We start from the raw sequence: 23705 nt of genomic DNA on the forward strand, positions 1-23705 counted from the left end.
CGTGGTTTTCTCATTTCTGAATCTTTTAACAAAATTTAACTTGGTGTCAGCTCCACCAAGACCTCCTGACGTGTTCCCAAAAATCTGCATCTTTACAAAGGTCCCTGAATAGCTCCCTAGAGACCCAAAAGAATTTTCATTCTATTTCAACAGGCTGGTGCACTATGTAGGTCAGATGTTACATACGTGTCATTGGAATTTGACCAAATACAACCCACCATTGAGAATTCTAGCAATAGAAAAAGCTTGTTGGTATTTACCACAAGTCAATACTCAAATAACAGACTATTAGTCAAGATCAATTACTACAGAGACAGAGCTACAAAACTTACCTTGCTGACACGGCCGCATAACTTGAGCGGGTGGAAGTCTACTTCAAGCCAGTTGTAAAGTTCTTTCACTTCTGGGACAACATATTGCACCACGTTGAACCTTACCTACAGTCAACAACAACAAAGAAATCTCAAAATAAATGCAATATTAACAAACAGTTAGGCTTTAAGAATTTTATATTCAAGAAGTTAAACAGGCACCGTATGTAGCTTTTAATACAGGAAACTACTTAAAGATCTCAAAATAAATGCAGTATTAACAAATAGTTAGGCTTTAAGACTTTTATATTCAAGAAGTTAAACAAGCATCGTATGTAGCTTTTAATACAGGAAACTACTTATTTTTTATTACAGCATTCTTAATTGCAGTGACAGTAACACTACCCTACACCACTTAACTGTATTTAAAAATGGAGAAGTAGGCAAAAACCATACAAATAAGATAAATATCTGGACTAGAGCACCACCCCTCAACTTATTAGCCCTTTCTAAGACATAAGTCCTATTACACAGTTGCAGGCCCACATACAAACTAAAACCACACATCTCAGTTCATGAGTAAACTTCTGAAGCTTTAAATAGTGTTTTTAAGGTAAACTGGAGAGGTACCAGAAGAATGAACACAAATTTTAAAATGAAGCTTGAATTAAGTTTTGGGCATACATGCAAATGGCTGCAAGAAACTCAAGCATCCTCTGAAAATATCTAACTGTGACTGAAAGTCTAATTTGTTTATGAATGTCTGGGAAGATCTGAAGATAGAAAAATCTAGCCTCCCTTCAAATTAAACACAGGAAATCACCGTGATCTTTACGGTCTGCTGTTCGATATATGACCTGTGCTTATACAAAATACATTTAAAACAGAAATAAACACTTGGTTCAGTTAATTGCACACCTCAGAGTAGGGGAAACAACACGAAGTTCTAGCTCACATCCCTTTTCAGACCCCAAACCTCAGAGTAGGGGAAAAAACACAAAGTTCTAGCTCACATCCCTTTTCAGACCCCTCAGGTTTCAAAATGACATTTGTTGCTTGGGTGACAAAGGACAATACAGCATCTGACTCTTCAGTGCACACAAGCATTCAGGCCTCCCATTATTGCTGTCACTTCCAAACAGTCCTTCTTGTGAAACTGAAATTTTAATACTATACTGTAAGTCGTACAATTAATCATATAGCTGTTTTAACTTTTGAACTGTTGTCCCATAACTAAGCACAGTGCTCTAGAAGGAAAACAGCCCCAAAAGAGGACTCTTGTGTTTAAAAGCTGCTCATCTGAAGACCGTTACCTACCATATCATTAATGAGACTGGCACGTGTAGGTGGGGCCTGGAGACTCTAGAAGGAAAACAGCCCAAAAAGAGAACTCCTGTGTTTAAAAGCTGCTCATCTGAAGACCGTTACCTACCATATCATTAATGAGACTGGCACGTGTAGGTGGGGCCTGGAGACCCAACAGCGTTGCCAGACGTCGCTGCTTCTCAACAATGATGCCATCCATATCCAGGAGACGAGCAATATCCGTTCTCTCAGGAGTTATAGGAATCGACAGAGTGGCCAAAAGGACTCGAGTAGACATCCTGTTGACAAAGTATAACCACAAAAGATGAACTGCAAGAGAACACTAATTAATTCCTTTTCATGCACATGCCAATTCAAGAGTAGGAATAAGTAGCATTCGTAATGAAAAACTGTAAAAATACCAGCAATAATAGTAAGATTAGAGCCAGATGTATGTTTTGATGTAATGATACAAATTACATTACATTTTTAAATTCTGACCTTGGTGCCTAGATGAAAAGGAATATAAGAATTTCTATAGAGTATTTATTCCTACCAGATTCTCATTTTATAAAGGCCTGTACATGAACATCAGAGGTTAATAAAGTCAACGATTCTGCATTAACCTCAAAAGCCTTGCCAGTATCACACTTGTTACCAAAAAAATCAAAGGCCACTTGGCTATATAGGCTTTTATCTATTAAGGAAAAGTTTATACTAGTTATAAGGAAATCGAAAAAGGAAGCAAAACACAGATACTAATTAACTTGTTCAACTTCCCAGCCAGTAACAGAGAAGGAAGCTAGACTGAGGTGATCCTGATGCTGACATTACTCACCCCGCAGCTTTGTAAAATACCCTTCTTGCTCTAGGTTTCTTTTGAAGCAATTAGTACTGGCCCTTTAAGCTCATAGCCATACACATGATCTGCTACTTCTGGGGTACAATTTAGTTTATTTTTGAACCTATGGGGTTAAAAATGGAATCCAAGATCACATTAAATATCTTTCCTCACCTCTGCATCTCCTCTTGTGTGAGGTTCTTTCGCATTTCTCTCGATAAGTGATAAAGTCGGTGAAGCGTGGATGCATGAAAAAGAGCATTTCCTGATTTCCAGAAGACAGTTGAAACTTTGTGATAGTAATTTGCCATCAGCTGTGGTTTGGGTGGTTTCTTTGACAATGCAAATAACCCATGGATATCCTCTACTGCTTTGAAAGCTTCCTAAAAGAAAAAAAAAAAATACACTACTTTTAGGAAGTATTCTTTGCAATGTCCCCAAAAGGGAAAAATATACATTCACTAAAGGTTATAAGACTGTAATATATTTAAATGCCACTGAAATCTGTGATATTCAGTTTTACCACCTACCACTTACCAACTACCACCAGCAGAAGCTTAGTCTGCATCATAGAATCGCCTAGGTTGGAAGGGACCTTTCAGATCATCTAGTCCAACCATCAACCTAACACTGACAAAAACCATCACTAAACAATCTAAGCACTACGTTTACCCCTCTGTCAAATACCTCCAGGGATGGTGCCTCAACCATCACTAAACCATCTAAGCACTACGTTTACCCATCTGTGAAATACTCCAGGGATGGTGCCTCAACCCCTTCCCTGGGCAGCCCATTCCAAGGCTTAATAACCCTTTCTGTGTAAAAATTCTTCCTAATAGCCAATCTGGAGGTGAAGCAACTTGAGGCCGTTTCCTCTTGTCCTATCACCTGTGACTTGGGAGAAGAGACCGACGTCACCTCACTCCTTTCAGGGAGTTATAGAGAGTGATAAGGTCTCCCCTCAGCTTCCTTTTCTCCAGGCTGGACAACGCCAGATGCCATATGAAAACAGCAATCCCAGGAACACCAGACTAAATGTTCAATATGCACATAATACCACATTCTAGAATCAGATGCCGTATGAAAACAGCAATCCCAGGAACATCAGACTAAGTGTTCAATATGCACATAATACCACATTCTAGATATTAAAACTTTATTCTTTAGCTGTTATCCTGTCTTTACCTTAGAGCATGTACCACGCAACACGACCCGCGCGGCAGAGATTGTGGAAAGGCTGGAGACTAGAGTGTGATTACAGGAGCCCTGCCGCGTACCTGCCACAGCTCCATGCTGATAGCACTGTCAAGCTGCACCAGCCTGGTCTCCAGGTGCATGGACTGGCTGTCGGGGTTGTTGAGGTTGATGGCTGTGCTTTGGTTGTGGTGGCGCTGGATCTGCCCCAAATGCATCCGCAGGTTGTCGCAGAGCTTGCGGAACTCGGCTTTACGTGTGTACTGCAGGCAGAACTTAAAAGCTGCAAAAATGAACAATGTAAATTAAGAATGTGCACTTCACCGTCGTTCTAAACAGGATTCTAATATGCAAATCAGTATCGTTTAAAAAAAAATAAAAATCTTCACTTACAGTCCAAAGACATATCAAACAAGATACAATCTGTCACACATAAAGAATAAGTGACAGCACAGAACACTTCCATCTTGACCTCAAAAAAATGAAGACGCTCCTACGTAATTAAGCTTAAGAAGCAAAGGGAGTACACTTTGACTCTCTTTTTAAAAATGTTCCAATCTAAGCAGTGATTCTAGCTTTTATTTTGAACTAAGTGCCCATAAAATTTTGTGAATGGCTTGAATTCAGGTTTCCTTTTTGTAAAACGTAGGAAAAAAATTCTCAAGTTAAATGAAGCTTTCAAGTGACTGGAAATGAGATGGAAAAAATATTCTCTTTGATCCTGTAGTTCTCCCAAAAATCTGTTTTCACTTTGCACTGTTACTCTGAAAATTCTAAACTATCTCTATCAGAAGCAGGCAAAAAGGGAAGTCTTGACACTTGAATACGCTAAAGCACCTTGAACTCATCTGATGATCATCTTTCCTAATGTACTTGCACAATTTGGATCAAGAGTTAAAAATCTAACAGACTCTTTTTCAAAAATTCAGAGCCCTAAGTTATAAATACAAAGGAAAACATTTTTTCCACTCATCTCTCACCCTTGAGAAAAGATTAACATCTAAGTATTCATTCTTATAAATTCAGTTTTGGCAGAATAATGCCCGAAAGAATCAGACTAGACTTTTTCCTATTACCTTCTGCTTAATACTTTGCTAAGCAACATCTGTGTCAAAATTGATAGTGCATCATAATTTTACAGTACCCTCTTGTGTACACTAGTGTTTGAAGTTAGCTGACATACAACGCATTAATGGAAGACGCTTTTTCCACTCTGGATAACAAAGTGAAAACACAACTAATTTTGATCAGTAAGTTAGAAAAAATAAAGACGCAACACCAGTAATTCTCATATTTTCAGTATCTCCAGGAAAAAAAAAAAAGTAAAAAAAAAGTAGCATTTTCCTTGCAGATTCTCTTACAAGATAAGATCAGTGCCAGAAATCTCAGTAATTTTAAGGAACCTCTGTAATTTTAAGAATAGTAACTGTGTACATATATATCAATAAGAGATTATTGTATCTCCAACTCTGAAGGAATGTCCAACTGGAAATAATCTTTAATGTTCTAGTTTTGCAGAATGCAATATAGAAGTCCTAGATCTTATTATTCATTGAGGTTCCATCTTCTTGGCTTACCTTGCTGGGCAATATCATGGTACAGGCGTTCCACTCGAGAATTATTTCGGAGAAGATCCAAACACTGTCTATATGATTCCCACAGAAATTTAACCCAGGGTGTCAAAAGCAGTCGGTCAGTACGATCCTGGGTGTCTTCTCCACTTACAGCACTCAAAAGAACACTAGAATTGGGGTAAGGGGGAAGAAAAAAAGAAGTGGCTCATTCCCCACAATTCTTATCCATTTTTCTTATCAAGATCTAAGATAAGACTTGACAAATCTGAACAATTGCTGCTGGACAGTCTATTGCTTATTTTAAATTTGGTCCCTCAGATTTCTCCCTTTTCATTTAAAGGGTGTAGGTAACTTTTCTTGCTGTTAAGTTTCAAACTTTGGCCCCTGCATACATGACTGATATGTACAAGCTCCAGAGGTAAGAGATGTCAGGAGCTTTCGTATCCTTCACATGAGTAAGCCAAAGGAAGCTAATTCCATGATTGTCACCTCTCCTCTTCTACCAGGGAGCTGTACACAGAACCTCTGTTCGGTTCAAATATCAATGTCTCTTCAGATACTTTTCCACTTGCTGAAACTTCCTTTTTAGTCACCAGCAATGCTGCCAGAGCGCGCTCCCTTCTTGCTGACATATGACACAGAAGCAATGTGTGCCTTAGGATCTGCAGACATCGAGAACCGGAATACTCACGGTGAAGCACCAAATCCTTGTAAAATTCTGACGTGAAAAAGATGCTTAAAGACGTCAGAAGTAAGATATGATTATCTCACAGTTAGAGGCCAGAACTGCATTCCCTCATTCACAGAAATACAAGGCTGGAAAGCATTCCCAAAACACTGAGACAAATTCAGTGCTACGGCTCACATGATCCCTTTCTGCTAAACACTCTGCCCAGCATGACAAACTTACACAGAATCATCTTCCCTAAGCCTTCACTTTTAGAATCTTTTCTGAACTATGCTTCTAATACGAAGTCTCAACTCCTGTAACTCTCTTCTACTACACTGTTTCCAGTTCTAATTTACTTCCTTGAGCGCTACTACTACATAAAATATTAAAGATGACATTTCAGCAGAGCCTTCTCCAACAGATCAAGCAGTGAATCCAGCAAGTATGAGACGTCTAGAAAACAGGACCTAAAGAACCTGTGGTTGTTAGATAAAGAACTGTGACTGAAAAGATATATTTTTTAGTCCTCACATGTAAAAGAAAACAAGGAAGAGAGTGGTCAGTCAATCTTTAATGTCTGTTCCTCTGTAACAAAGCCTATTTCAGGCTCTGGCAATACCAAGAACGGCACTGCCATCCTGGAACAGCTACTGAAGACACGTCTATAACCTTTCCATTTTTTGCAACCAATGGGTTCCCAACTTCTGCCAGAGAGCCTTGCTGTTAACATGTAAATAAATCCACAGCCTTCTACTCCACGGCTTGGTGAGTTTTATGACTACTACAGCTCTGTTCCCCACAGTCGCCTACACAAGACAAGATGTCCTCTACTTTGATAATTTCTTCCAATTTTCTATCATCAGTAAATACGACTGGCTTTTTTAGTTTCTGTGCCAAGATTTTAATTGAAAGAATTCCCACTAACTTCACTCTTGCCTCTTATCTCCTTTTGCCATTACACGTAATTAGTTTCTCACTGGGCAATGTCTTAGTCACCTTCCAAATCAACTGGAACCATCCCTTCTGCTATGGTATCAACAGCTTTACTTTTCCTCAGGTTAGATTTCCAGCATTTCTTGAATCTAAAAAATTAAATTACCAAATATAATTCTGACATAATCAGATGTTATCTACCCCTCAGCAAGCCTGTACTGAATTTTACCTTATTTTTAACTCCATGTACTACTTCCTTTCTTCAAAACTCATACTAAAGACCTGAATGTTATTATGATGAAGATAACAAAACATCAGCAGCTCTTCAGGCCACTGTTCAGTCCTACGTATGGATGATGAGAAAACACACTGTCTGCTCAGACCAGTATCTGCAGAGCTTTAGTGCCCAAAATATCTGCTGATATTTTTAAAACTCTAGGATAGAAATTACACTGTCATCCAACATGAAGCGAAAGCTGACTTTTCTGTTCACATCAGAGTAATTTCCATGCTCTAAAAACCTCTTTATTTTATTCTAGAATCAATAGTCTTACAAAAATCAGTAGTAAAGTATCCCTTTAATCTTCAGACCATACCTAGGATGGCTAATCACAACCCTCCTCCTCAGAATTTTACTCCCATTTTTCCTGGAACTCTCCACTTATGGTTTAAGATCCTTTTGTTATTCTTATGATATCTTCTGCAAGTTTTAATTTGGTTTGACTTAAGGAATTTTGAACTTATTCTCTACACTTTGTGATTTTTTAAAAGGATATAGACATATGGCCTCTGCTAAACTCACCTGGAATGGTTTAAAACATTTCTTCACCCCCACCTTGTCACCCCTCTTCCAGAGATGTCACCACATAGCTAGCTGTACTATCAGAGTGAATGTGAGCATTGCCTAAATCAACAGATTAATCTAAAGAAATATGCAATTGCAGCTAACCTCCCTTTGCAAATCAGGATGTTCTTCCACAAAGACTTGTGACTTCTCACAGAGCCAGAGAGTGGTTTCAACTTAACGTGGCACAATTTGCTTAAGCAGGCTCTAAGAGAAGGTCTATACGGAACCTAAAGCAGGTATCTTTACTGAACTTTTTTGCCATTCCTTCTAGGTTCTCATTATCCATCCAATTAATTATAACACCCTGAATTTACTTTTTATGCCCTTTCTTCTACTATCTCATCAGTTACCCAAGCAAGAATAAAGCAGCATTACCTTTTGTTTGTACATGCACAATGTGGTCAGACTGGAGGTTACCACATACAGAATTAAACTGGCCTAATATAATTAATAGCATTTGTACATCTACTGATAAAGAGCAGCTTCCAATGATAAACTCTCCAATGCCATTACAGATGTGGATCTGAGTAGACCCTAGAAAGCAGTGACGTAACTCCCGCAACCGCTCCTACTGTTTTTTCTGTTTTTTACTACTTACTTTCTTTACTTTCCTTTACTCAAACTTAGTATTTTGTTCAATGTGAAATACCGTTCCTATTTTTTTTCCTACCTTTAGAACCTCTAGAACGCCACTAGTATTCCATTTCACATCCACCATGTTTATATCTCTGTTCCCCCCAATATCCTTCATGAAAATAAGGATACTTTGCAGCAAAGTGCTGCATTTTAAAGACAGGCCGCCTACCTTTCTGGAGTCTGAATGTTATCTAAGTCTTCTATGTCCAGTACCATCTGCTGGGATTCTTCCTTTGCTGCTTCTGTTTTTTCTTCAGCTAATTTTAAATAGGCTCGAACAACATCTTCCAAAGATTTGATGTTCACCTACACCAAAGGCAGAAAATGGGAAGATGTTTCCACCCACAAGAATCAGCAAATATTTAAAACATAAATGTTGAAAAACTAGGAACATCTAAAATGCAGATTAATTCTAACTCAAGACAGATCAGTTACTTTTAGACCTTATCAGCTGACACACACCATGCTTGCTACAAATAAAACAAAAAAAAATTCAAAAGCCATACCTGCTGGCAAATATTTTTGTACTGGTACAGTCCTTCTTTTGCCAGGTGGCTCTTGCGGAGATCCACGCAGAGTTCCAGGTACTTCAACATAATTGGCTCGTGGATTTTCTGCCATGTTCGGTGTTTTTTACTTTTCATAACATCATAGAGAACATCAAGGGCAGGCTGCTTTTTGCCGACCTCAAGGAATTCTGAAAGTAAAATCCAATTAGCAAAAGATTTGCAAACCAGAAGACGCGTGTTTTGATGCTTAACACTGTAAACTTTTAGAATTTAATTAACTCTAACCAATGTTCATTGATGATTTGATTTAGCTGGTCATATCAAAAAGCTGGCAGATGCAACTGCAGTGGCAGTCTTTCAGTGATATAACTGCCAAATGAATGCAAACCTCTCCATTAACAGGAAAATTTCAGGATGGCAGAGATGTCTCTCCATCCATCAAGGCACGACTGGGTGCTTCATACACATTGATAAAATAAACACGTGCAGTTTTAAAGGTGGTTTCACCAAGGACAATGAACACACACCACGAGGCTTGTAGTACAGCACCTACCAATGTCATTCAACCAGATGCAAATCATCCAGTGAATCTGACTTAAAAACTGTCCTGCCCTCAAGCCAAGAAAGAAAGAAAACTTCACTCAGATTAAGTTGTTTGGAATTTTTTTTTTTTTTTAACTCTTAGGGGTCTAGAGATTCAGTTTATAGAACAGGTAAGCTAAAAGCTGCTGCAGTCCAACTGAAAGAGCAGACATTTTTTTATACCAGCCTTGCTGCTGAAACCAGTGTCCCATTTATTCATTCCCTATGCAGCTGCTGTTACTAACAGGACCTCTCATCATCACAGCAACTCCCGTGTGTGATACACCACACATCCTGCTCAGTACACAATACAGCAAACTATCCACAAGCAAATACCAGAGCAGCACTGCCAGCTACCAACATACACACAGGCCCTCCACTAAAGGCACTCCTAACTGCAAAAAAGCAAGACAAACATTGAGAATGGGAGGCAAACAGGTTTAAAAGATAAAGAGAAATCGAGTACAGCTAAAAGGAAATGTGTGTATTCTTCAAAGATGAGGGGTGGAGTCAGTACCTCCCGTGAAGTACCTTGGAAATCACTACATTCCTTAAGAAAAAATGGCAGAAAAGATTAAAGCAGGAGGGGCCTGCTCAAGGTTCGGACATTGGACAGAGGTTCTAAGTTTTGGAATCTTGGAATCAAAGTTAAACATGGCTAAAACATGTATTTTGAAAGCAGCAGTGCATTTTTAATTTAAGGACCAAAATAGCGTGTATTTGGGGCTTAGTTTATGTAAATAATGAGCTTGCATAAGACAAGCAAGTTCCTTTCTAGAAAAAAAAACTGTTACATTTAAAAATAACTAAGGTTACAGTGTGACAATATTCAGCAGTATTTTTTTTAGTCACCAAGGGAATTTTAATAAAGCTATCCTCCATCCCTTAATTTACACTGTTATTCTAATTCAGTGCTGCTTTTGAGGCAATTGCTGCTCAGCTTTCCAATTTTTTATTTATGAAAATAAACTTGAAAGGCATGTTTAATCTTGCAACAATGCCAGGCCATTCCAACCACAACTCTGAGTGGTCGATAACCAACTGGACAAAGCACAGCATTAATTCATATTGTTTTGAAACTTTTAATTAACTCTGGTTAAGCAAGTTCTTACCAGTAAGTCAAATAATTACAGCTAATTTAACAGACACTGGAGTAAAAGCACACACAAAGTGAATTTGAAGAGTCAAATACAGCACACATCACCATGCCTTGCAGTAGAAAATGTAAGATATTGAAACTAAAATTTGTAACAGACAAAATGCAAAGCTTTAGCAGCTAAACAGCTGTCAGAACTACATTTTTTCTATTTTTTTCTGTTACACCACTTAAAATGCTAAAAGGTATCCAAAACAGCAACTGAACTAGCTGATTCACACTGACAACTCACCTACTGCCAACCCAAAATTCCAAATTAAGCTGGTTTTGATCTGAGAAAATGTACATCGTTACAAAGGTGACAAAGATGTCGTGGGTTGTCCAATATCTCTAATAGAGAGCAACCCAAATATCTGCAACGGTAAAACGCTCCCAAAAGTTACATTACATCCTTGACTACAAAGCAAAGCCAGATATTAACCATAGCTATGGGTTGGCTTTGACCTATATTTATCATTTATAAGGAAAACCAGCCTTTCTTACATATCTATACATATTTACAATCATTCAAGCTCTTCTTATTTCCAAGCATCTTCCATGTATGTTGAGCTGAGAACCCAATTTCCAAACATCTTCCATGTATGTTGAGCTGAGAACCCAAAACATAAACTGCTCCTAAAAGCTGACTTAAGCCTTCATATAAAACACAAACAATTTAACCCTGGAAACCGTGCTGAAGAATCCAATCTGAAACATCAGCTTAACATTAAACTGCCTCCTGTGACATACAACCTGCCTTAGGTACAACTTCTCACCCTTTATTATACTTGGACATGGTGAGATTTAGCCCCTGCAGTCTTCCAATCAGTCTACTGAGACTGAGGATTGCTAACATTTGTCCAGAGAACACTCCCTTCAGTTCCAATCCTTCTATTCACCTCGACTCCTTCAGTTCATTAGAACTTAGCAGACTTGCAGCACTGCAAGAGATGTGAATTTAAAGCTGCTCTTCAATACCAGGAAAGCAACAATGAAGTGTCAGATTTAAGTAGTTTCAGGTCAATATTCCACCAGTGTATTTACTTGCTCACCAAGTAAGCACAACTTACTCTACCTAAGAATTCTGAAGTTTAATTAAAGTTTATATACTACAGTATGTGCATCTTTTCCAGTAAAAGGACTGCTAAAACACAACTTCATCTTTGGAACCTGACTGAATCTGATTTTATCTTCCAGCTTTTTTATCTTTGTCTTTCATCTTCGTGGGAATGATTTTTACAATGAATTTTAGATTAGAAATCTTGAGGACGTGCAGCACTTTATTCAACATTTTCATGTTAAAAACACCAAGTACTTGAATTATGTATAGTCCCCAGACTACACAGCCTCCTCGGCTGTCATTTCAAGACCCGTACATCATCTGTAATTTTTGGATGCCTGTAAGTGTCATCGGGCAATCAGCCCTGTGACAATGGTCTAAATGGTCTTAAAATAGGATACTATAAAAAAAGTAGCCTGAAAGGGGACAGTTGATAAATATAACTAGTTTGGCTTTATATGTGGCAGGCAGTGAGAGACAGCTACAGCGCAGTCCTCCTTGGTTTCTATTCCAGGGTCAAACGTATTCACCAGCCTGTGCGACATTTAACGAGTTTAATCATTTGCATTCTCACCAGAGCCACACGAAGGACGGGACTTCTACATACGAAGCCCACATGGAAAAACCGGGCCCAGGACCAGGCCGCGTTCGAAATCATCCCGGGGTGGGTGCTAGATCAGAGCCAGCCACCTCAGACCGAGCCCCGAGGGCCAGCGGAGAGGCCTCTCCGGTCGGCGGCCACGGCGGCGGCGGCTTTGCGGCGGCTCCCGCGGGCGCCGGGCAGCGGGCTGAGTCGCGGCGGGGCCCGGACCGCGCTGCCCTCGGCAAAACAGGCCCCCTCCGCCGCGATTTCCCCCTTCGCCCAGAGCCTGCCCACCGCCTCCACCCGCGGCCGGGGGCCCCCGCCGGGGAGAGGGAGGCGGAGCCGGGTCGGGCCTGCTCCCCGCCGCCGCCCGGGCCTCGCCTCCGCCATGCGGCGCGGCCGACGCCGGCAGGCCTCGGCCATTTCCTCACGGCGAGACGGCGCCGCGCCGCTCCCGGGCGGCCTCTCCTCAGCGACAGGGAGGCGCCAGCCGAGGACCCGCGCCGAGGGGCCGGCTAAGGGGCTCTCAGGGCGGGCGCGGCCCGGGGAGAGGAGACGGGAAGAGAGGAGAGGAGCGGCGCACGCTGCCCGCCGCAGCAAGGGGAGCGGGAGGCGAACCGGCAGAGAGAAGGGGGGCGGCCCGCACTGACCGTTCGCCCTTTTCAGGGCATTCTCGGGCCGCTGGAAGTACACCGGCATGATGGCGGCGGCCTCTCCTCACAGGGCGGCGGCGGCGGCTCGCTCCGTGCTCCAGCCAGGCAGCCTGCGAGGCCGGAAAGGGAGGGCGGCCCCGCACCCGCGCGCGCTGACGTCGGCGGAACCGGAAACCCCTCCCGGTGCGCGGGAGGGAGGGCGGGCAGGAGGGACGGCTGGCGGCGGCGGCACTGGGGCCGTGAGGCGATCGTGAGGCGATCGTGAGGCGATCGTGAGGCGATCGTGAGGCGATCGTGAGGCGATCGTGAGGCGATCGTGAGGCGGCCGGCGGAGGAGGAGGATGAGGGACTCGAGGGGTTCCACAGCAGGCAGCCGTCTCGGTTTGTCCCGGAGGCCGGTGACAGCGGGCTGTCCGCCCCCGGCCCCGTGTACCCGGCAGTGCAGGGCAGAACCCCCGGCTGGATCAGGCCCTCAATGGCGGGCGCAGGCCTCAGAGTCGGGGAGCGGGCTCGCGGAGCTCCAGAAAACCATTTGAAAAACCTAGCCTTAAGATTTTGGATTAACCTAATTATTTGATTCAGTGCAGAAGGACATTTTGGCAAAGAAGTCACAATGTACACTGAGCCTTTGCCTGTCACAGCTTGGTCTGCCAGGTCAGAAATTGTACATCGGGCAGTTAAGAACTTGCAGCAAGGCCCTTCTGTGTGCAAGTGGTCATCATCAGCTGCAGGTTTTATCCTTAATCTTAAAAATTTGGGAAGCTCCTTCAGAGGGACTCAGACAATTGTCTTAAGCACAATAGTAAGAGCAACATCCATATGAGTGTGTGACAACTACTACTGCCAGTGTGTATTTCTCGAAAGCACCGATGTGGAAATTTCCCTTGGCATATGGAGGGGCAAAGGACAGAGCTGTATGAAGGTGTGTGAATTACAGACAAGTCCTAGAACAGCAGCAAGTGGACGTGTGACAAAGGGGCTGTTCTGGATGAGTGAGCAGGGGAATGGTGTGTCTCCACGTAAGGCACTGAACACAAGGGGCTTTTCAGTCTGGCAGGAGAAACGCACACTTCTGCAGCTACCTCACTGGTGACATGGGGACTGTAGCTGTGACCCTCTGCAGGCCCCGCTGTCTCACAATGGTTTCTTAAGTAGGTCTAAGTATGATTTTTTCAAAAAATATGCAGGTAGATGGAGAAGTTGTCTATTTATGGAGACTAAAGACAGCCTGTTCTTGTCTTTTGAATTTCTATTTCAGTACATTTTTTCTGTATACTTGTTGCTTGGTTTCTTTCTGCATTCTGTTGCAATTAACCGTTCTGTATGACCACCACAAAGTTCCATAACTATTACACAACCCATTTAAAAATTCACTTTTAAGGTTGGTTTGTAATCACCTTGTATTGCTGAGCAGAAAAATAGTTAAAACTAAGATCAAAAAAGACACGCTTGCTGTAAGGAAGCTTTAGCACCACCAGTGTATCCATATAACACTGAGACCTTTTCACTCCAGTGCACAAGCCTCCATTCTAGAGTTAGAAAAAGGAAGAAAAAAAAAAAAGCAACTTCACTTCTTCAGGCTGTCTTCTCTTGGGAGCTTCTCCATGCCCTTTTGTCCTTGGTACCTCTGTGATCTGGTGGCCGGTACCGTACACGGTGTTCTCCATCAGGCCACACTATTGATTTATACGGCGGTATTTTAGTACGGCCTGCATTGTGAAATGTCTCTGGCAGCCTAGATGTTCCGGTTTCATGCCACGGTTATACATGCAGTAGAGTCTTCATTAAGCTATTTATAGTGCTGAACAAGTCCTTTTTCTTGTCTTCCTAAAATTAATTTAAAAGTCTGCCGGAGAAGTGCCAGCGGCGCTGCCCAGCACCCACAGGCTGCCGTGTCGCCGGAGCCAGCGCCTCCCCTGAGACCTCACAGCCTTCTCGGGGTGGGGGACACATCCCATTATTTCTGATTTGTAGCAGATTTTGCTATTCGGGAGCACGCTCCGCTTCTTTGAATCTCTCTGAAGTTCCCAAAAGCCCTCCAGGATTGAATCAGATGATTTTGTGTCAGGAGCAGTTCTTATGGTCTGACTCCTCACGTCTCTTTCTGCACGGTGGCTAAGTGTATTAAATGTGCGTGCTTTAACTTCATGCCTTCATGAAAATCAGCTGATAGGCTACTCTTTAGTGTGTTCCTCAGCCAGGCGTGATCCTTGGCAGGCCTGGCCTCTCTCCCAGGACTGCATGTTTTCTTCAGCAGCTTTGGGTGCTCCCGTGGTGATCCCAGGTGTTTTGGAAGGGTCTTCTCCCCAGCTTGTGGCAGCTCTGTGCCCTTGGTGGTGTTTGCACAAAGCAGCTTCCGTATGTGCTGTTTGGGTTCATTCAATCTTGAAAATGAGATCTTTTAACTCTCAAATAAATGCGTCGTTGTATGGAGTTATTCAGGAGTAGCTGTTATGTCAACTCGGGGGGGAGCTTAGAGGGGCTGCGGGAGAGATGAGGAGGGACTCTGTCAGGGAGTGTAGCAACAGGACGAGGGGGAAGAGTTTTAAATCCAAAAGAAGGTAGGATTTAGATTAGATATTATAGAGAAATTCTTTGCTGTGAGGGTGATGAGACCCAGGTTGCCCAGAGAAGCTGTGAAGAGTTTTAAATCCAAAAGAAGGTAGGATTTAGATTAGATATTATAGAGAAATTCTTTGCTGTGAGGGTGATGAGACCCAGGTTGCCCAGAGAAGCTGTGGCAGCCCCATCCCTGGAGGGGTTCAAGGCCAGGCTGGATGGGGGCTTGGAGCAACCTGCTCTGGTGGGAGATGTCCCTGCCCAGGGCAGGGGGTTAGAACTCGATCTTTAAGGTCTCTTCCAACCCAAACCACTCTATAACGAAAAAAACATATTTTTCCACAAATCTTTATTCCTCCCCGCCTTAGTTACGGCGGGTGTGCGAGGCTGGGGAGTAACCCCCAGCGCCAGGAACGGCCACCCAGTAAATGGCGGCGGGTTGTGAGGGGACCCGGCGCGCGGGCGGGGCGGACCGGGCCGGGGCGGGGCGGCGGCGGGCGGAAGGCGGCGGGGCCGGGCGGGGAAGATGGCAGAGCCCGAGGCGCAGCTGCTGCAGGCGGTGGGGCTGATCGGTGAGGGCCCCCCCCGGGCCTGGGGAAGGGATGGGGTGCTGGGGCCGGGGGGGCCGTTGAGGGGGCCAGGCCGGGGCTCGGGGCCGGCGGGAGGGGGGGCCCCGGTGGCGGCGCCCCGCTGAGCCGTGGCTGTGGGGCCTGTCCCCGGCCGTTGTGCCAAGGGGTGGCTCGGTCTGCCTGGTACAGACCGAAACCGGGCACGACTCGGCCAAAACGGCTTAAATGCACGTCTTCCGAGATTTCCGTTATGAAATAAGAAATAGGAAACCAGGGAAAATCATAAATAATGATCTGGGTAATTGCAAATGGTTGGGGTGCTTGTTGATCAGTACCTTGCTCATATGAACGTGTGTTCAAACTCGTAGTACTTTTTTGCCCTCGTGAAGCAGGTCTAGAGTGGATATTTATTAACGTTAAAATAAATGAAACCTGTAAAACAAGTGCTGCCCTACAGCTTAAGCCGTATCTGCAGAACTGGGTGTTTAGGGTCAGAGTAAGGTGGAATTTTAATCTGATTCCAGGAAACAAACCTGATTAACCCATCAATTTACCTCCTTGCTGCTGTTTGGCATTCTCACAGTGAACATCTTTCCACCATAGAAAAAGACACCAACGGAGATGCTTTGTGGGTTTGGTGTTATCCGTCCGTAACAGCTGAACTGAGGAGTCTGTTGCTGCGAAAATGCTGCCTTACAGATGAAAATAAACTGCTTCACACGTTTGTGTTTGGCCAGTATAAAAAGTCATGGTTCTACATCACAACTGTGGAAGTTCAAGATTCTCCAGCTTTGAAAAAGGTAGGACTCATCACATTGGGGAGAATTGGGTACCTGCATTGGTAGAATGCTGAGAGAAGGGGAAGGGGCTCTAGGTTTTGTGTGCTCACAAATGCAGTTGCATTCCCACAGCAGAATGTTGCCTGCCTTTCCTCACTTGCATCTCCTATGAAACTTAAAGGTGTAAATAAATAAAAATAATGTGTCCCAGTGCTGTCTCCGACGGTGGCGGTGGGAGATGCTATTTAAGGAAGACACATGAGCCTGGTCATTGTCTGCAGACTTTTGGTGTCATACTGTCCCAGCCCACAGTCATTCGATTAAGGAAGTTAAAGAGGTTTCTCTTTGTGGGCCTGCGATCTCTGCATTTTTTTCCAGCCTCTTTCAAAATGCATTGATGCTGTCTGCCTCCACAGGCTCCTTTGGCAACAAATTCTGAAAGTATCCTATCGGCAGTGGGGAAAAAAAGATGCCTTTCTTTATTTTAAAATAATCTCATGAGATTAAAGGAAAGCAATTCCTATAGAGTAGGTTAAGCAAAAGACAGTAGGTGATAGATCTGGCTCAGTGGAAATGAGTCACATCAGAAATTCGTTAACCAGACCTTTTCTGCAGTTAATAACTTGGATCTGCTGCTATGGCTTATTGTTTTCTTAATTGAAACACCTCGTCAGAGGACTGCAGTAAATTCAATAATGTGAAAAAGACTGTTCATATGGGGTCATTAAATAAACTGTGTATTTTTCTCTGTGTGTGTGTCTTACCCAGGTGACCCACTTCTCCATTGTTCTGACGGCCAAAGACTTCAACCCAGAGAAATACGCAGCATTCACTAGGATACTTCGATCTTTAAGGTCTCTTCCAACCCAAACCACTCTATAACGAAAAAAACATATTTTTCCACAAATCTTTATTCCTCCCCGCCTTAGTTACGGCGGGTGTGCGAGGCTGGGGAGTAACCCCCAGCGCCAGGCCCGGCCACCCAGTAAATGGCGGCGGGTTGTGAGGGGACCCGGCGCGCGGGCGGGGCGGACCGGGCCGGGGCGGGGCGGCGGCGGGCGGAAGGCGGCGGGGCCGGGCGGGGAAGATGGCAGAGCCCGAGGCGCAGCTGCTGCAGGCGGTGGGGCTGATCGGTGAGGGCCCCCCCCGGGCCTGGGGAAGGGATGGGGTGCTGGGGTGGGGAGGGGACGTTGAGGGGGCCAGGCCGGGGCTCGGGGCCGGCGGGAGGGGGGGCCCCGGTGGCGGCGCCCCGCTGAGCCGCGGCTGTGGGGCCTGTCCCCGGCCGTTGTGCCAAGGGGTGGCTCGGTCTGCCTGGTACAGACCGAAACCGGGCACGACTCGGCCAAAACGGCTTAAATGCACGTCTTCCGAGATTTCCGTTATGAAATAAGAAATAGGAAACCAGGGAAAATCATAAATAATGATCTGGGTAATTGCAAATGGTTGGGGTGCTTGTTGATCAGTACCTTGCTCATATGAACGTGTGTTCAAACTCGTAGTACTTTTTTGCCCTCGTGAAGCAGGTCTAGAGTGGATATTTATTAACGTTAAAATAAATGAAACCTGTAAAACAAGTGCTGCCCTACAGCTTAAGCCGTATCTGCAGAACTGGGTGTTTAGGGTCAGAGTAAGGTGGAATTTTAATCTGATTCCAGGAAACAAACCTGATTAACCCATCAATTTACCTCCTTGCTGCTGTTTGGCATTCTCACAGTGAACATCTTTCCACCATAGAAAAAGACACCAACGGAGATGCTTTGTGGGTTTGGTGTTATCCGTCCGTAACAGCTGAACTGAGGAGTCTGTTGCTGCGAAAATGCTGCCTTACAGATGAAAATAAACTGCTTCACACGTTTGTGTTTGGCCAGTATAAAAAGTCATGGTTCTACATCACAACTGTGGAAGTTCAAGATTCTCCAGCTTTGAAAAAGGTAGGACTCATCACATTGGGGAGAATTGGGTACCTGCATTGGTAGAATGCTGAGAGAAGGGGAAGGGGCTCTAGGTTTTGTGTGCTCACAAATGCAGTTGCATTCCCACAGCAGAATGTTGCCTGCCTTTCCTCACTTGCATCTCCTATGAAACTTAAAGGTGTAAATAAATAAAAATAATGTGTCCCAGTGCTGTCTCCGACGGTGGCGGTGGGAGATGCTATTTAAGGAAGACACATGAGCCTGGTCATTGTCTGCAGACTTTTGGTGTCATACTGTCCCAGCCCACAGTCATTCGATTAAGGAAGTTAAAGAGGTTTCTCTTTGTGGGCCTGCGATCTCTGCATTTTTTTCCAGCCTCTTTCAAAATGCATTGATGCTGTCTGCCTCCACAGGCTCCTTTGGCAACAAATTCTGAAAGTATCCTATCGGCAGTGGGGAAAAAAAGATGCCTTTCTTTATTTTAAAATAATCTCATGAGATTAAAGGAAAGCAATTCCTATAGAGTAGGTTAAGCGAAAGACAGTAGGTGATAGATCTGGCTCAGTGGAAATGAGTCACATCAGAAATTCGTTAACCAGACCTTTTCTGCAGTTAATAACTTGGATCTGCTGCTATGGCTTATTGTTTTCTTAATTGAAACACCTCGTCAGAGGACTGCAGTAAATTCAATAATGTGAAAAAGACTGTTCATATGGGGTCATTAAATAAACTGTGTATTTTTCTCTGTGTGTGTGTCTTACCCAGGTGACCCACTTCTCCATTGTTCTGACGGCCAAAGACTTCAACCCAGAGAAATACGCAGCATTCACTAGGATACTGTGTAGGTCTGTATAAAAGCCATTTTGAGGTGCTGCTGTGTGCATGTTTAGATCTTGCCAAGGCAAAAGATTAAATTTCATTGTGTTGTGTTTGCGTTTGATCTAACAATCTGCTGGAAACTCAGTCCTACAAACTGTGAATCAGATGATCTAAATCCTTGATTTGAACTTACCTTGAGTTCATGCAGTAAGTGTTGGGTGGTCAGGTGCCCAGAAGATTTTAATGTGTCTTCTCCAGACACCACCACATCCCACGCACTTATTTTCTCTGAGAAAATATTTCTGAAAAGCATAAATATTTAGGAGGACGTCAGTGCTGTGTAGTCGAAGGTGGACATCTTTGTGCTATGTTTTTATGTTGTAAATGTTGGTTCTTTCATAAAAATGGAAACTTAAATAAAAATACAAGGTAGTTTTCTTATCCCAAAAGACATGTTTTTATGTGCATGGTGAAAGACTTCTTGTTTAGTATTTAAAACCTCAACCAGGTGTCCAAAATAAGAATTCCTGCCAATAATACTGCTATTTGTGATACTGTGATTAATTATGGTTTTTTTCCATATGCCTGCTGGGACTGGATGCAGTCTAAACACCAGACTCTCTTCTTTTCACACAGAATCTACTTGAAGCATGGAAGTCCAGTTAAAATGATGGAGAGTTACATTGCAGTCCTTACAAAGGGCATCTGCCAAAGTGAAGAGAATGGGTCTTTCCTCAGCAAGGATTTTGATGCCCGGAAGGCTTATCTTGCTGGTTCCATCAAAGGTTAGTTAATATCAGAAGTCGCTATTCTGATTTCTTCTGTACAATGTAAAACAGAATCCAGTTTTCATACATTCTTCAAGTAAATAGTGCTAACAGTATTATCTGTGCTGTTACTATTAAGCTTCTTGGAAAAATAAATCATATTAACAGCATGTATATCTTCTATAAAATATTTTTCCCCTCTTTTCTAGATATAGTATCCCAGTTTGGAATGGAAACTGTTATCCTATATACAGCACTGATGTTAAAGAAGAGAATTGTAGTGTACCATCCCAGAATAGAAGCTATCCAGGAGTTCACCAGGTACTTTGTCAGTCCCTACCTTCCCGCCCACCAAAGTCCAACAAATTTTGAACCTTCTTTGAGAGAAATGCCCATACTTAGGGGGGGAAAAATAATCTTAAACCTGTATGTTGAAATCCTGCTAAATCCCTCTTAAGGCTTTAGCCACATGTTACATCAACTTAGAGAAATTTAACTGTAGAATGAGTGGTAAACTCTGCTTGTACTTAGAGCAGAAATGTCTGCAGTTCACGTACATACATGCCAAATGAGACCTTGTCATTACTAGTTGTTTTTTTTTTTCTTATGACATGCATTTCATACTGTGAAACTTTAATTAGCACTAATCTACCATGTGTCAAATACCAATCTCATTTCCCTAGGACTTTGCCTGCTTTAGTGTGGCATCGACAAGACTGGTCAATTCTTCATTCGTATGTGCATCTAAATGAGGAGGAAGTGGAAGCCTTAAAAGCCTGCACAGGTAGGGATAATTTATTAATCAAAAATATAAAGCAAGTTTAATTTCAGTTTCTATTGCTGCAAGGTCTTGCACCAACCAGTGCTCTTTGGGAGAAAATAATGGTTACTTTGCTATGGTTAAAAGTTAAATGGCATCATTTTCTTTAGAAAAGGGAACTAAATAACTATGTCAGAAGATAACTGCTTCATCTGGTGTTTCCGGGTGTGTTTGCATCAGTCTCCTCCTAACTGCAGATGCAAAGCAGCTTTGAGACTTTTTTGATATTGTGATCAGAGGGACTGGAAGTTTTACTGTTGTATAGAAGCAGCTCATTTTAGATAAGCTACGTTTTTTTTCCTCAGTTTCTACCCTTGGCTAGTAACTGAATTTTTTTTTATTCAGTTCCTAACTCTGAAGGTCCAAATTTTTATGCTGCCTACTGCCAGTGAAGCCTCTGGCTCGTGATCACGAGTCCGATCTGTGTGACACATGGCTGTGTGTGCCTCGTACTTAACACAGGGTCCAGGAAGAGGCCCTTGGTGTATGCAAAGGTTGATGTGACTCATCGAGTGGCAATGGAGAGGCTGCTCTGTATGGAATGATGAGCAAGGAGACTACTCATCCTCAGTATTTCTGCCGCATCGCCGACACAGCTTGTTTGGTTCACTAAACATCTTCCACAGAGAAAAGCTGCTCTGAAGTTTGCTCACCTGGCGTGCTATAAATAATAAAATCTGCTGGTTTTATTCCTCCTTTCCAGGCTAATACTGACTTAGACAGTGACAAGGGGCTCCTGAGTGGAGATTCTTTTAAAGAGGAAGTTCAGTGCTTTTTCATTTGCAAATGAATAATTTTAGTAGCAAGGTAGAGAGTTTAAAATTTCAAATTCATAACCTGTTTGTATCACACATTGTGTTAGGGATTCATCCATGATCAAGGAAATTCTAGAAGCTGCTTTTTAAGCTCATCAGAAGCGGAACATTCTGCTGGACTCGCTCATCTGATGACTGATAAAGTCAAGAGAGCAATCTCTTGGATACGATGAGTATTGTCAAATACTCTTAGAACAGACTTTAGGACTGTGATTTTCTACGATATCTCAGTTTGGTTTCATTTATGAAGATCCTAATCTTGCCAACATTCTGCTCTCTAGGTTACATTGCTGGATTTACAGATTCTGAAGTGAGCAGCAGACCAGACCTCTATGACGTGTATGTGAACTTGGCAGACAGCGAGATCACTATTTCCCCTGTAGTAAAAGGTTGGTTGCTTTTTATATTTTGGATTTAGAGGCCATGTATTTGAGAGGTGATAGTAATTGCTGAAATCTTGCTGTAGGTCACGCAATCTTGATCCTTCTTCCATCCAGGTTCTAGGATTTTGCATGGCAGCCGTGAAGAGGACTCCTTGTTTTGGCTTGTTATTTATATGCATTTCTAGATATCACAGAAATGGTCATTTTACGGGAATGTGTGCTTTTTCTTTTTTTCTCTTACTCAGAGGCAATGACAATGGGAAAACTTCACAAAGAAATTGGACAACTAATTGTTCAATCTGCAGAAGATCCAGATAAATCAGACAGCCAAGTCATTAAGGTTAATATTTTGTTTTTAAATCTAGTTGAATGGCTTCTATTGCCAAACCTTGGTAGATGGGGGGGGAGTAGGAGGAAGATTATCTCTGAGAATCAGTCAATCTCTCTACAAATGAGCATTTTTATTCTTTGTACAGGTTTTTAAGGATGACATACTTGGTTTATATTATCTCATGGATAACCACATTGCTGAAGAAACTTTAGAAATTGTATTGATTATAAGGCTTCCAGTAAAATCAGTTTCCCGGTTTTATTCTACACAGCATGTATTTTGCTAAATACCTTCTCAATAATACTGTCAGTACCTTTAAAAAACTCCTACCAAGGAATGGCTTCTCAGTTGTAAAGCCTGATTTTTATGATGATGGGTTTTTTCACTTCCTCCCCTGTCTAATAAACTATTAGACATTTCATGACTGAGGGTGTCAGTGAAAAGAGCTCAGTGAGGGCAGAGAAAGGAGCCTGTGGAGTGGCTTTATTCAACATTGCCCAAGAGCAGGCTGAAGAGCTGTTGCAAGTTTACCTAAAAATGGGGTCTTTATTTAAAATGAAGAATTTATTTATAATTTTCTTTGTGTTGTATATTGTTTTTTTTTCTTTTTTTTTAAGTAAAAGCATGTTAAAATATTATAATATCTAATACTGTATTCATGGTTGCTTGTTTTTCTGTTCTTCAAGGATATTTCTCTGAAGACAAAAGAAATCTTGGCTACTTTAGCCTCGCTGACTGAAGTTTCCGATGGCAATGAAAAACCAACCCTTAACTCTGAAGCCCTGAAACAAAAGCGGTTTCCACCAGCTACAGAAAACTTCCTTTTTCATTTAGCAGCTGCTGAACAAATGCTCAAAATCTGATTTTGATGCACTGCAGTGTTGCGGACCAATTGAAAAATACTGTCTTTGCCATACAGCTAGGAATACCTGATATTTTATATGGAAAAATTAAAGGTTTAAGAGTGAATGTCAGATTTACCATGATATAGTGCAGAATATCAGAGCTTGAACTGGAACATACAGAGGTAATATTTGGGAACATTCCTGGTGTCCTTATCTTCCCCAACGATAACTTTGTATACGTGGCTCCCGAATTTCTTATTGCAACGTGGGTG

The 23705-nt window shown here is 42.6% G+C and overlaps 2 protein-coding genes across 6 annotated transcripts in view; one reads left to right on the forward strand and one right to left on the reverse strand.

Moving 5' to 3' along the window:
- EIF3A (eukaryotic translation initiation factor 3 subunit A) overlaps positions 1–12967 on the reverse strand; it is a 31845-nt gene extending 18878 nt beyond the window's left edge. Inside the window, exons 1-8 of the mRNA XM_014945278.1 lie at positions 12831–12967; positions 8818–9008; positions 8481–8617; positions 5229–5392; positions 3735–3934; positions 2632–2840; positions 1744–1915; positions 333–437 (exon numbers count right to left, since the gene is read on the reverse strand). Coding sequence (XP_014800764.1) covers positions 333–437; positions 1744–1915; positions 2632–2840; positions 3735–3934; positions 5229–5392; positions 8481–8617; positions 8818–9008; positions 12831–12879 — 1227 coding nt within the window. The 5' untranslated portion in view covers positions 12880–12967. The remainder of the gene's footprint in view (positions 1–332; positions 438–1743; positions 1916–2631; positions 2841–3734; positions 3935–5228; positions 5393–8480; positions 8618–8817; positions 9009–12830) is intronic.
- FAM45A (family with sequence similarity 45 member A) lies at positions 12824–23568 on the forward strand. 5 transcript variants are annotated; one of them, XM_014945279.1, is made up of 9 exons: positions 12824–13016; positions 16565–16761; positions 19419–19498; positions 20109–20257; positions 20449–20560; positions 20923–21023; positions 22156–22263; positions 22503–22597; positions 23275–23568. In XM_014945279.1, exons 1-9 carry the CDS (start codon positions 12878–12880, stop codon positions 23449–23451), a joined length of 1158 nt encoding a protein of 385 aa, XP_014800765.1. In that variant the 5' UTR covers positions 12824–12877; the 3' UTR covers positions 23452–23568. The 5 variants fall into 5 exon arrangements, with proteins under 5 accessions (XP_014800765.1, XP_014800767.1, XP_014800769.1 ...); XM_014945281.1 differs by lacking the exon at positions 12824–13016 and adding an exon at positions 15894–15964; XM_014945283.1 differs by lacking the exon at positions 12824–13016 and adding an exon at positions 15902–15964 and having other exon boundaries at positions 16545–16761.
- The last annotated feature ends 137 nt before the right edge of the window (positions 23569–23705 follow it).

Source organism: Calidris pugnax, unplaced genomic scaffold (assembly GCF_001431845.1).
Source record: "Calidris pugnax isolate Ruff unplaced genomic scaffold, ASM143184v1 scaffold89, whole genome shotgun sequence".
NCBI lineage: Eukaryota > Metazoa > Chordata > Aves > Charadriiformes > Scolopacidae > Calidris > Calidris pugnax.